Source organism: Arctopsyche grandis, chromosome 1 (genome assembly GCF_051622035.1).
Source record: "Arctopsyche grandis isolate Sample6627 chromosome 1, ASM5162203v2, whole genome shotgun sequence".
Classification (NCBI taxonomy): domain Eukaryota; kingdom Metazoa; phylum Arthropoda; class Insecta; order Trichoptera; family Hydropsychidae; genus Arctopsyche; species Arctopsyche grandis.
Window position 1 is genome coordinate 3,521,700 of NC_135355.1, and position 13,512 is coordinate 3,535,211.

At 30.8% G+C, this 13,512-nt stretch overlaps 1 protein-coding gene across 1 annotated transcript; it reads left to right on the plus strand.

Annotated features, from left to right (window-relative positions):
* The first annotated feature begins 994 nt into the window (after window positions 1–994).
* LOC143913103 (uncharacterized) lies at window positions 995–13,092 on the plus strand. The gene is made up of 11 exons (XM_077432709.1): window positions 995–1,039; window positions 1,103–1,118; window positions 1,675–1,814; window positions 2,287–2,635; window positions 2,749–2,888; window positions 5,377–5,546; window positions 5,689–5,874; window positions 7,149–7,325; window positions 11,952–12,082; window positions 12,160–12,302; window positions 13,057–13,092. Exons 1-11 carry the CDS (start codon window positions 995–997, stop codon window positions 13,090–13,092), a joined length of 1,533 nt encoding a protein of 510 aa, XP_077288835.1.
* Window positions 13,093–13,512: the final 420 nt, after the last annotated feature.

Sequence of the window (13,512 nt, forward strand, 5' to 3'; positions counted from 1 at the left end):
ACTCATTTTAGCTTTTCCCAGGGGGGGGGGGCAAAATTATTAACCAGTAAAGGATGACTTTATGGGGAGGGGGCGGGTGTGTTGTATTAAAAAAATGAGTGTATATGAATTTTAAGGGTTTGGTGTAAACGATCGCCAAGCGCCAGACAGACTGAACCACAGATTAACTGGATGGCTACTTTAAACGCAATTCTCGACTTCACGAATGATAGATTGCACATCAGACGACGAGTAACCTTTCGATGTGCACAGATGCAATTATTAAAATGGTAATTATTATAATTGAGTTGGATCTTTCTGGCGAGTTTTATAAGGCAAAATTCGGAACTAAAGTATCAGAAGCACAGAACGTATACAGGGTAGGTGTATGTCGGGACTTCGGGTAGATTTCGCTTAGTGTAAGTGCGAGCAGTGCGCACGCATAAGGTATACGTGTCGTTGATCTGTGGTTCAGTCTGTCTGGCGTTTGTCGATCGTTTGCACCGCATCGAAATATTAACTATTTATTTTTAATCAGTTTTATATTTATCGTTTGGTTTTTTTTAAATTATATTAAGTTATTATTATTATATAATTTACAATATTACAATATTATAATAATCATGAAAAAACGTGGATAGTCCCATTCAAATCTAGAGGGAGGGGTGCGGCTGAATACATTTAATTAAAGTTGAATAATTTGTTTTTCGTATGATATATTAGTTATGAGTGTGCATTATTTTTTATGAAATTTAATATGGTTAAAATTAAAGTTCAATTAATTAGTACCCATTGTAAAAATTAATAAATTAATTCATTTAAAATGTGCGAGGTATTAACTTCTTTTAGAGATACATACAATCTTAAATAACCAAATTTAAATGGAACGCTACCTTATATTTACTATATATTAGTAATTGACCTACATATATCGTTTTTTTTAATATTAATTCTATACGATGTTGTATTTTTAAAAACTGTTTTCGTAAACGTTTAATAATATTATAATTTCATAATGAATACATTCTTACAATATTCCAAAGTTGCCATTGTAATCCATGTACAAAAAAAAACTGAGATTATCAATATCGTGAATATTTTATGCTTATTTATTTATTTGAAGAAAGGTTACGTTAAAGGTATCATGGAAAACAAACTTATTATAAAATTATTATAAAAACACACATAATTATGAATTTACATACGTATATCCACCCCCCTATGTGCGTGCTTGCATATAAATATGTTTATGTATGAATATTCAGTACCTCAGAATTATCAAAAAAAATTGAAATATTCGTTGAAATTTATAACTCGCATACATAATTAATAAGCTTACGTCTTTATTTTTTTTAAGTTAAGTTGTGTATTTATTTTTTTAAGAAAAATTAAAAGTTCAATTGAATATCATTAGATTATCCTCAGTCTTATTATGAATCTCAGATGTGCAAAGCATAGAAAATGCATCTCCCGATATTTGAATATTCAATGAATATAATCGCGATTCTAATTTTCACCAGCTCGTTCCAAATATGCTATTCATTAAAAATCGATGGTAAAATTCTGAAATTAATTCTTCTATTTTAATACTTTAAATTTTATACCCTTGTATATTAAATGATAGTGTTTTTGACACAAATTAAAAATACACTAGAAAAACGGTAAAATTAAATAAAACTTCTGAACAATTTACAGAATTGGAATACAGGAAAATGCCAAAAATTTTTACACTGGATCCTTATGAGGAGTGTTTTTCAAAACCAGGTGGAATATATTGTGTTATTGACGTCTACTTGCAGGTGAAAACACCCAATGACCTCTGGTATCAAATAAAAGTAAGTGTTTTGTATTGGAACATGTTCTGATTACTATCACTTGCCACATACGGGCGAAAATACACAGCAAGGAACGTGGCACATGTTTTTTTTTAGATACTTTTAAAAGATGCCAATAAATGTGGCATGCCCTGTACATATTCATGGCACGCCCAGCATAAAACGTCCCAAAATCACACCTTGGAGTGTTTTCAGTAAAATTGTATCCTTGTATTTATCCTTGCTTCTTTACAGTGATCGATAACGGTGTATTCCATATTTGAAGAAATGTAGAAGAACCCCCACAGCGGGATGCCAAGCCCACGACGTGACGTTCTTCCCTGTGTAATTTCGCCCTAACTATTCTTGTGGGTCTTAACATATTTAAATATGTTAAAGCGAATACGAGAGCTGTTTCTTTTCTAAACTGGCCTGCTTTAGTCAGCTTTAATCCACCTATATGTGTTTTAATTTTTTTATTATTTATTTTTAGAACATAAGTTCAGATACAATGAAGCACTACAGACACGATATACTTCATAAAGGAATTTGTGTGACTGATAGATGTAAAATACCTGATTATAGTACGCTATATGCTATGAATATTACAGATCTTAAGCAAATGATAGAGATTATTCTCTCGGAATGCATCGCAGAAGAACTCGAAGAAAAGTATCAATTGGAAGGAAAAGCTTCTCTTCGATACTGTGATAATGAAGTTTACACAAGAGCATTGAACGCCACTGATTGGGTTTACATCGCAATAATTTTGGGTATATTGATCATGAGCGGTATTGGAACTGTTTATCACGTGTGGTGTAAAAAGCGTGAAGTTAAAACAGGTAAGATATTTTTTAGTTTTACCATATCATATCAGTGTTTCTGACTGTGAGGTCCTTCAGAGTAATTTGAACTCTTTATGGAGCTGGGCGACTAATAATCATTTACCTTTTAGCATTAGTAAATGCCATATTCTGTCTTTTTCTCGCTCTTCTAACCCCACCTTATATCAGTATGATCTTGGTGGAACTCCACTGTGTAGACCATTATCCAAAAAGGACCTTGGCATTACATTTGAGAGCAGATGGAAGCTTGGTATCCATATTTCCAATATGTGCAATAAAGCTTCAAAGATGCTTGGTTTCGTTTTGCGCAATGCTCACAATTTCTATAATTTAAGAGTTTTGCCTCTTCTTTATAACACATTGGTCCGAAGCATCTTGGAATCTGGTGCCATTATATGGTGTCCCAGTGATTTAACTCACTCTCTAAAAATTGAAAGAGTTCAAAGGAAGTTCCTCCGCTATCTATATATGAGGGAGTTTGGATACTACCCGCAACTGTTTTCTAGTGCTTTTGTACAGGGATCTGTTGGCTATAGTTCCCTATCTCATCGGAGGGATATGCTTCTTGTGTGTCATTTCTTCAAATTATTAAGAGATGGGATTCGGTGCATCCGCTCTAAAATCGCCAGACAAATTGAGCGACAGATTAACGGACGGCTGCTTTAAATGCAATTCTCATCTTCTCGAATGATAGATTGCACATCAGATGACGGGTAACCTTTCGATGTACAAAGATGTAATTATTAAAATTGAGTTGGATCTTTCAGGCGAGTTTAATAAGGCAAGATTCGATACGTTCCGAATCTTGCCTTATTAAACTCCCCAGAAAGATCCAACTCAATTTTAATAATTGCATCTGTACACATCGAAAGGTTACTCGTCATCTGATGTGCAATCTATCATTCGAGAAAACGAGAATTACGTTTAAAGCTGCCGTTCTGTTAATCTGGCGATTTTAGAGCGGATGCACCAAACCCATACATAATATCGCTATTCTGGGAGTTTGTGTTCCGAGTTCGATTCAACATATGTACGTCACAGTTAAAACACTGCCAACAAAACGTACGAATATAATACGATCATAATAACAGATCAACAAAAAACTTCTATATATACTGCTTGCTACCAATTTTTCTTCTAGGCAAAATAGTCAATTTTTCTATTGGTGTTTTATATTTTTTATATGTACGTAGGTAGTTTTAACCATTTTTTTCATACTGAACAATTAAATATGAATATTAAATTAAATATATTTGAACACATTGATTTTTTAAGATAAAGACAGGCAATGAATGCCTCACAAGAAAATTTCACACGAGAAAATTTTATTGAGAAAATAACTTTATAAATAAAGTAAAAGTGCACGTTATTTAAAAATTGTTTGGTGTTTATTTATATAAAAAATCATGTCTTGTGTGAAATTGTTTTGTGTAAAATTGTCTTGTGTGAAATTCGCTTGTGTGAAATTGTCTTTTGTAAGTTTGTCATAAAATCACTAAATTGAACTATAAGTGGATATTCTTAAACCAAAAACATCATATAAATATATAACTAGAGAAACTGAAATTGTTTCAGAAAACAGATTCCTTGTTTCATTTTCCATTTTATCTAATTGGGAAAAAAATATGACCTTCGAAAGCATATCAAGCAGAAAAAAATATTTCAAGGCAATAGATGGACTCCGCTTTATCTTCATTAATTGCCTTGTGCTTTATCATTCGCCTATTGCATTTAGTACAACGTATGTCGATAACACTATTGGAATTGATTCGGTAAGAATTATTCTATTATATATGAAAAAAATATGAATTAACGTCAATTTTAAAAATGTTGTGTATATACATATACATATACATTCATTCATTCATTCCTTCTGAACTTAATTCACTTCTTATAACGAAAGATTGAAAAGAATTAATCTCACTACACTGGAGACGAGAAGGGGTTTGGTGCATCCGCTCTAAAATCGACAGACAAACGAACGACAGATTAACAGAACGGCAGCTTTAAACGTAATTCTCGTTTACTCGAATGATAGATTGCACATCAGATGACGAGTAACCTTTCGATAAGTTCCGAATCTTGCCTTATTAAACTCGCCAGAAAGATCCAACTCAATTTTGATAATTGCATCTGTGCACATCGAAAGGTTTCCCGTCATCTGATGTGCAATCTATCATTCGAGAAGACGAGAATTGCATTTAAAGCAGCCGTCCGTTTATCTTTCGTTCAATTTGTCTGGCGATTTTAGAGCGGATGCACCGCATCCGACGAGAAGAATAAGAGTTTTTAAAACACTAAATAATCATTATAAATGTCATATGTCCAATTTTATTACATTCAACGAAAACACTCACCTCAGAGGTCACTCGCTTAGACTCCAAAAAGAAAAATCTAATAAATTGATCAGAGATTCCTTCTTTTCAAACAGAGTGGTTTCAATTTGGAATGGTCTTCCCAATGATAGTGTAATTTCTGATAACCTTAACATTTCTAAGAATAAACTTGACGTATTTTTTAAACTCAAAGGATTTCTGTAATTCTTCTTTCCCAATATCTTATTGCTGTTTCTTGGTTACTTTGATTTTTTTTCCTCTTATTTTTATTTTTATAACGTCATTTTGAATGTATTATATTTTAGTTTTTTCTCGTTTAATTTACTAATATGTATAAATTGATAAAATATGTATAAATGAAACACAAAGTATGCTAAATAAATAAATAAAATAAATTTTCAGGCATATCAAATTCAAGGATCGCAATTTTTGACTAACCTGTCTTTGTTCATTCAATTCTATTTTTGTATATCGAGTTTTTTGATGGCCTACAATTTTCTCACTCGAGTTGAAAATAATCAAATAAAAAGTATTTGGGCATATTTTAGATTGGTACTAGAACGATGGTTACGGTAATTATTTTTTATTATTTTTATTTCTACGTATATTTAAAAAAAAAAAACAATTGCATTCGAAACATTGCGAAAAAAATTTAGTTTAAAAAATTAGTCATATAAATATGTATGTACTACATATACATATTATGTTCTACAGATTGACTCCAGTGTATGCAGTGGTTCTCGGATTTTTGTGTACTATTTATGATTACATGGGATCTGGTCCTTTATGGCGAGACAATATAGTCGCTGAAGCTGAAATGTGTCGTATATTATGGTGGACACATTTAATCTACCTAAATAATTATGTAGATTATTCAATAGTTTGCTATGATGTATCTTGGTAATGTACATATTTTTTCATTTTTATTTTTTTATTCACTGTATGATTCGTGAAATTGCTTGCTTCATCATATATATAATATCACTATTCTGTCTGTGTTTGTGTGTGTGTGTACTATAATAGTCGTTTCGATTTGACATACATATTATGTCACAGCTAAACCACTGCCAACAAAATGTACGAATATAATTACAAAAGAAAAACTTGGATATATACTGTTTGCTACCAATGTTCCCTCTAGGCAAATTTGAGCATTTAGCGCCATCTATTGAAAATTAATTTTTCTATTGTATATATGTAGTTTCTAGTATATCTAGGTAGATAGTTTTTACCGTTTTTTCATATTAAACAATTAAATATATTTAAAAGGTATTTGAAACGAATTCGGTCGCTTGCGAATCGAACACAGGACTGACACATTTCTTTTAATTTTTTTTTATGCCAACTTAATATGCCAACACACATGCGATGAGATTTCATCGGGTACAACGCCAATATAATGTAACTAGTTTTTCAGCTCTTTTTTCTATTATGCTGTACATTAACATTAGAATAATATAATACTATGATTACTGACCAAATTAAATTAAATTGTAAAATAGAAAATGATCAGTAGATCAGTAGCTATTAAAATATATAAGATGTGTTGTGAACATAATTTTGTAATAATAAAAAGCATTTAAAAATCAAAATCAAATGTAACTAGCATTACACCAGTTGAAATTTCAACGGGTGATTTGGGTTTTTTTTTTAAATTTCAGGTTGTATTATAAGTAATAACTACCTACTTACCTACATATAAACAATATATAACACCAATTGAAAAATTAATTAATTATTTAAATTTATTTTCAATAGATGCTTGTGAGACTATTTTTCTAGAGCAAACATTTGGTAGCAAACAGTATATATACAGGTTATTTCTTTATTCGTTATTATATTATATTCGTACATTTTGCTGGCAGTGTTTTAACTGTGACGTACATATATCAAATCAAAACGACTATTATACCACGGCGAGCGTTATCGCAGACAGACACACAGGATAGCGCTATTACATATATGTATGATATGGTATATGCAAAACGGTCAAATCGTTTGCCGATTTCATGAATACAGCAAACAGGCTTGCACTGTCAATTGACTAAATATAAAAAAAAATATACCACGGCATAATGAGACCCCGATCGCATTACATATTTTATCGTCATCTGGATGTACCGTGATAAATATTGTTGAAATCACTGATTCTAAATTGTCGTAAAAATTTTCAGGTATTTAGCAGCTGACATGCAACTGTTTTGCTGTGGAACATTAGTTATGATGATCGTATGGAAATTTCCTTCAATATCCAAATATCTTTTCGGACTTTTAATTACTGTAGGAATTATTGTTCCCGGCCTGCAAACATATATGTATAACTATTATCCAATAATTCCGCCAGATACTGAGTAAGTTTACAAAATTTGTTATATCCATTATTACAGCTCTGCTAATAAATATTAAATATGAAAAATCAGTTTTATATTCGGCCCCTTGATTCATTGTAAAAATTTTGAAAGTATATTTTGTAGAGCTATCACCTTTTGCGCGATATGTTACATTCAAATTTTTTTATTTTTGTTTGGTTTTAATTTTTTCGCGTCGAAATGCCGTTGCGCTGAAATGTTGCACGCCGAAATGACGCGCTGAAATGTCGCGCGCCGAATTAAATATCAATTTATTATAAAAATATTTCAATTTTTTAAATTCACACCTCCAGTATAACAAAAATTACATCATTTTTCATTACAATAATTTGCAATTGCAGTCGCACGTTGAACCATTTCAAGCACAATCCAACTTTCGTAAATATATATACTACAATGTCTGCAAATATCTTTGGCTATACAATTGGGTTAATAGGCGGTTGCTTGCAATACTATTTGGAAAAAAATGACACATCATTGGCAAAAATAAAGGTATTTAAACAGCGTATATTTTCCAAACATTTATCTTACATATATCGGGTTGACACGATGCGAGTAGCTTGGAAGAGTAATTTGGACATTAAATTGGCAACAGGTTCCATCCGTTTCGGAACGTTTTGGATGGCCAAGTTACTTGTCCAAGCTACTCGTATCGTGTCATCCCGGTACTAAGCCCGCTTAAATTAGGATACACAGAGGCATTAAAAGAAACCATTCAATTATTGCTCGAGCATTTTTGAGATGATTAATATATGTTAATTGATTATGAATTATAATTAATTATTATAACTTTTAATTAATTATTATAATTATAAATTTATTATTATTATGATTAATTATCTATTATAATTATTTTATTAATAACTTAATTTAATAATTAATTAATATAATTATTAATTAATTATTACAATTAGTGAATAATTAATACAATTAATTATTAATTATTTCAATTATTAATTAATTTTTACAATTATTAATTAATTATTATAATTATTAATTGTAATTGATTATTATATTTTCATTCATTATAATTGATGATTATAATTATAATTGATTATATTAATTGATTATATTAATTGATTATGTTAATTGATTATTATAATTGATTATTCTTTCGCTTGCAATACAATATAATCGGTCAGATGATACGAGAAAAAACATATGTATATATATATATACATATATGCAGTGGCGGACTGGCCATACAAGCGAACATGCCCGATGGCATGTGGGACTATCTGTTAGAAAATATGGGCCCTCAGTAAAATGAAATAACTTTTTAACTATTTTTAAATTTTTTTAACCCTGGGGGACCCCCTTTGACTCCTGGCATGCACTAATTTCAATCCCAGTCCGCCACTGCATATATGTATATTTTACAAGGTTTTTATTAGTTTCTCTTCGCCAATCGATATGACAAACTTCCTAAATTCTTCCGACCGCTTTGAAAATTTGCCATGTTGCGAATTTTGGCCGCCGATAGAGATTTCAATTGGGCCCGCTAAGTTGATGGTGAAATACGATCGTAATAAACACGTTTAATAATCCAAAATTTTAAGCTTACCAAAGCTTACCCTTACTAGCCACTAGCCTGTAGCCTTACACATTTGTTATCCGCATACCACTCGTTTCCACAGATTTTAATTGTTTAATTGTTTAAATTCCACGCATTTAACTTAATCTTTTAAGCTAGTAACAATGCTTGTTTAAATAATATTTTTTTGTATATTGATATTTTGCGAAGTGACGAAGCATAGTTTTTTTGTCAATGCACACATTCTATTCAAAAAAATAGTTTTTATTCGATAAAATATTCTCAAAAAGGCAGTCAAGCGATTAAGCTGATCGTTAAGAGCTACCTGGGTATATCGTTTTAATTTGAATACAAAAAAATTACAAACTTTCTGAAATATAATGATGCCAAAATAAAAATTTTAACGCACATGTCATGTTTTACGTCAAAACAGGTCATTCTGGCCTCTTTGTATTTCATAAAATTCATAATGTTTTTTTAATTTATTTGTATTCAGATTAAAGGTTCATTTAATTTTTAATTTCATCTAAGGAAGCGCAACGAATTTTATTTTCAAATAATTATGTAAACAAATGATAAAAATGACGATTTTCTGAAAATAGCGTTTCCCCCATACAAACATCCATTGCGGTGCGTTTTATATGAGGACTCTCTAGCGAAACAGCGACTTTGAATTCTCATTAATCCAAACCCAAAGAATATTTAAAAAATCATAATAAAAACTTTAATATAAAAATATAGAGTGAAAAAAGAAAAACTTATAGGCGGTTAATCAATTAAAATCTGACATGACGAGAGGCTGGCGAAAAGGGAAAAAAATTATCAGGACAGTGTGGACAAATGCGGCAACGAGGATAAATACGGCAAATAGACGTCGTCGAGAATGATAATGGATTTTTTTTTTTTTTTTGTTGCCATCTTATCGATTCCCGATAAATCATCACCAGCGATATCGTTGCTCTTCAGATCATGTACGGGCACTACGGAATCATCACTCCGTCCCCAAAATTGTGAATTGGGTTTCTGAATCTCTCACATTCAGAACACCAATTCGTGAGGCTTATTTCGCTTTAAACGCCTCTGCTGGTGAGTTGTGTCCAATAGCTGCAACGCTTCTATGTTAGGGTGACGGTGCAGTCTCAACTCGTGCCTTCCGGCGCATTCTCGGATGACTTCTTTTACTTTTTTGATTTTAAGGTCCTTGTGGATCTCTTCATTTGTGACGAAGCGATATGCATCGGTGATAATCCTCAAAAACTGGTTTTGACATCTTTGCATTTTTTCGATATTGGATGGCTTACTGCATCCAATTTCCACATATGATGACCAAACCGAGTGAAATGGCAAAGTTTGAAAATGATCGGAAAAATGAGGAAAAGGACCCAAATTTTGTCAAAAGAAAAAAATCGAAAGCGAGCTAAGAAGAGGCTAATAAAAAAGGAATGAAAAAACCTACATTTTTAAAAATTTTGTCAGTTGGAGGAACAAGTTTTGATTGGTTGTAGGTTTCAAAGGTACAAGACATTGTTAATAATCAATGATTTTTTAAAATTATTTAACGTTTCCTTGATACCAAGAAAGCTTTCCATTCATTGATGAAAATCCAAAATTCGCGTTTTTTGCTCCGGCCGGCAACATACCTCAATGATTAGCGTATAGTGCTTACAACCGAAGGATCACAGATTCGAGCCCTGGCCTGGCGGTGTTGTTGGCCTGACCTAGCTCCAGGTCAAGTTTCTATCAGAGTTTGCCAACTTATCTGATTTAATTGTTGAAACGGTTCCTCACCAATTTGGCCACCTACCCTCTATAGTTTATAAGGTGCATGCAAATTATATTATTAAAAAAATGGCAAAAAAAGTTGGTGTATTTTGTAGGTTAAGAAATTTATATTAAGTATAAAAAGTAAAATATTAATATATAATTGTATTTCAAGGCCTCATACTGTATATTGCGCTACATTGCTCGATCTATTTATTGGATTGTGTATTGATAAACTGCAGAAAGTGCAGAATAGGGTAATGCGTGCAATTTTTAATGTGAGGAAACGTAAGAATGTCAATAGTATGTTAGATGAATTGAAATGGTCGGATATTAGAAATAGTCTTAGCTTAAGCACTATAAAATTTGTATATAAGCTAGATAAGAATCTATTTCCCAAATATTTTAATAATCATACTGGATACCCGAAACCTTAATTTAGTTGCCGTTCCTTTCTTAGATATATATATATATATATATATATATATATATATATATATATATATATATATATATATATATATATATATATATATATATATATATATATATATTGAGTGAATGCGACAATATATATCAATATATTATATTTAGTGAATGCGACAGTTGCGCCTCGACCAGATAAAACCTATGTTAAATCGACAAAATCGAGGTTTCGTATTCTCCAGTTTGCTCAACTAGAAACTAGACCAATTTAAAAAAAAGTTTCATCATCGGTATGAGAAAGATATTTTCTATGTTTGTGTTTTTTTATTTTTTTTTAAATCAACCGTTAAATTAGCACACTGACTCTTTTCGTGGGTGTAAAAACGAAGCGATTTTATATATGTTTGGTGGCTCCTAGCTAGCTCCTATAAAAAATAACTATTCAAAAAAATAAAAACATAGAAACATGCCTATGGTAGATATCCATAGAATATTAAAAGATAATTTCTCTAGTACCATAATTGAGGAAGGGAGACGTGTAATACGTTTGTATGGACAAGGCGTTATATTATATTATTTTAGTATTACTAATTATAGTTTTGTCAAATTTTGTTAACTATGTTATATTATAGTTGTTAGTTTAAGTTTAAAATTGTTAATTGTGAAATTGTGAAATAGTTCATTAGCAATTTGCTATTTAATACTAATAAATATATAAATAAATATGTATATACAACTTTGGCCATAGGTGCCGCATTGTAATGGAACCTGATAAATAAAAAAATCATGACTATCACGATTGAATGTATTAAATTTTGTTTGTATTTGCAGTGGTTTCGCATATTGTTTTACTTGTCATGGCCAATGATGATTTGTGTCTTATTTAGTGGAGGCCTTTTCCTCAATGACGACTACGTTTATGACCCTATAATCTCTGGCGTATACGTATCTCTCCACAGACCCGTATTTGCTTTCTTTGCAATGACTTTTATTCTAGGAGCTATTCACAAATGCTACAGTAAGCATATAGTCCTTATACAATATTAGCAAAAAATAAAATATTAATATATGCACATTGTTTGTAATTTACAACAGATATTTCGAGAGGATTTTTGGAATGGGACGGTTTCCAATTGTTTAGTAAATTTTCGTATTGCGTTTATGTAATACATTACATGGTGCAAAGGTATTCCAGTGGATTTTTTTATCAGCCATATCATATTGCATTTTACAATTTCGTAAGTACATATTTTTGTATTCATTCATATTTAAATTGTAAATATTTAATTGAAACATCTGCAAATCCATGACACGTTTTATGCACTATTATAAAGTTGAAAAAATAGTAGATATTTAAATTTTTATTAGTTGATCAACAATTTGCGATCACGGTAAAACAAAATATGTGATTTTATATATGTATGTACATATGTATGTTTGCAGTGTATGTTAATCTTGGGAAACTTTTTGTTGATCTACTGCATATCACCTGTATTATATTTACTTGTTGAATTACCTTCTCGAAATCTGCAACAAATGATATTTAAAAAGAAAATACCAGAAATCACAAAAGAAGAAGAGGAAAATAAAACGGAAGACGTAGTGTCTGTTGGCGTGGAATAATTTAATTCGATCATATAAACATTACTAAATTTTTTCTAATGTTTATTAAGTTGTCTGTAAGTGTATTTAATGTAGTCTAAAAATGTAATTACCGTATGTATGTATGCAAAATAAAAAAATATAATTATATACATGTGCCGCACTTTAAAAATGCCGCCCAATATTGAAATATGGTTGCAACTAGGGCATGCATTGCCGGTTTTCGGTAAACCTATTTACCGGTAAATATGTCCAAATTCTATTACCGAATTTCCGGTGAATCATTTTGGAATTCCCGGTAATTTCGGTAAATAAAATAGTATAGGTATTAAAATAATTAAATAATGTTTTTGAAGTATGGTATTTTATGATGATATTTGCAATGAACAGGTTTTGTTAAGTTCATTCGTAATAAGCTTATTGTAAGAAACTAAATGTATGTAAGCTTATTGTAAATCATATTAACAATTAGATACAACATTATTGAATACTTATCTCGCAGATAAAACCCAGTGAAGAGATATATGTACTTTTAGTCGTGAAATGTCAGATCTGACATATTTGGCCAAAAATCAATATACATATATCGTGTATTACCTTACAAGAAGCTACACGCCAAATTTGAAATTTATATATACATATGAGAGTTAAAACTATAAATATTTATAAATTATAGATAACGAGAACCTATAGAGCAAGTTTTATAAAATATAGAGTGAATTATAGGCGTTTAAACAATTAAAATCTGATATGGCCATATCAAGGTGAAAAAGTTCGAAGACACGGGACGAACGCTTGTTAAACGTCAAGAAGGTCTACGTGCCCCGTTTTTAAAACGCGTTGTAT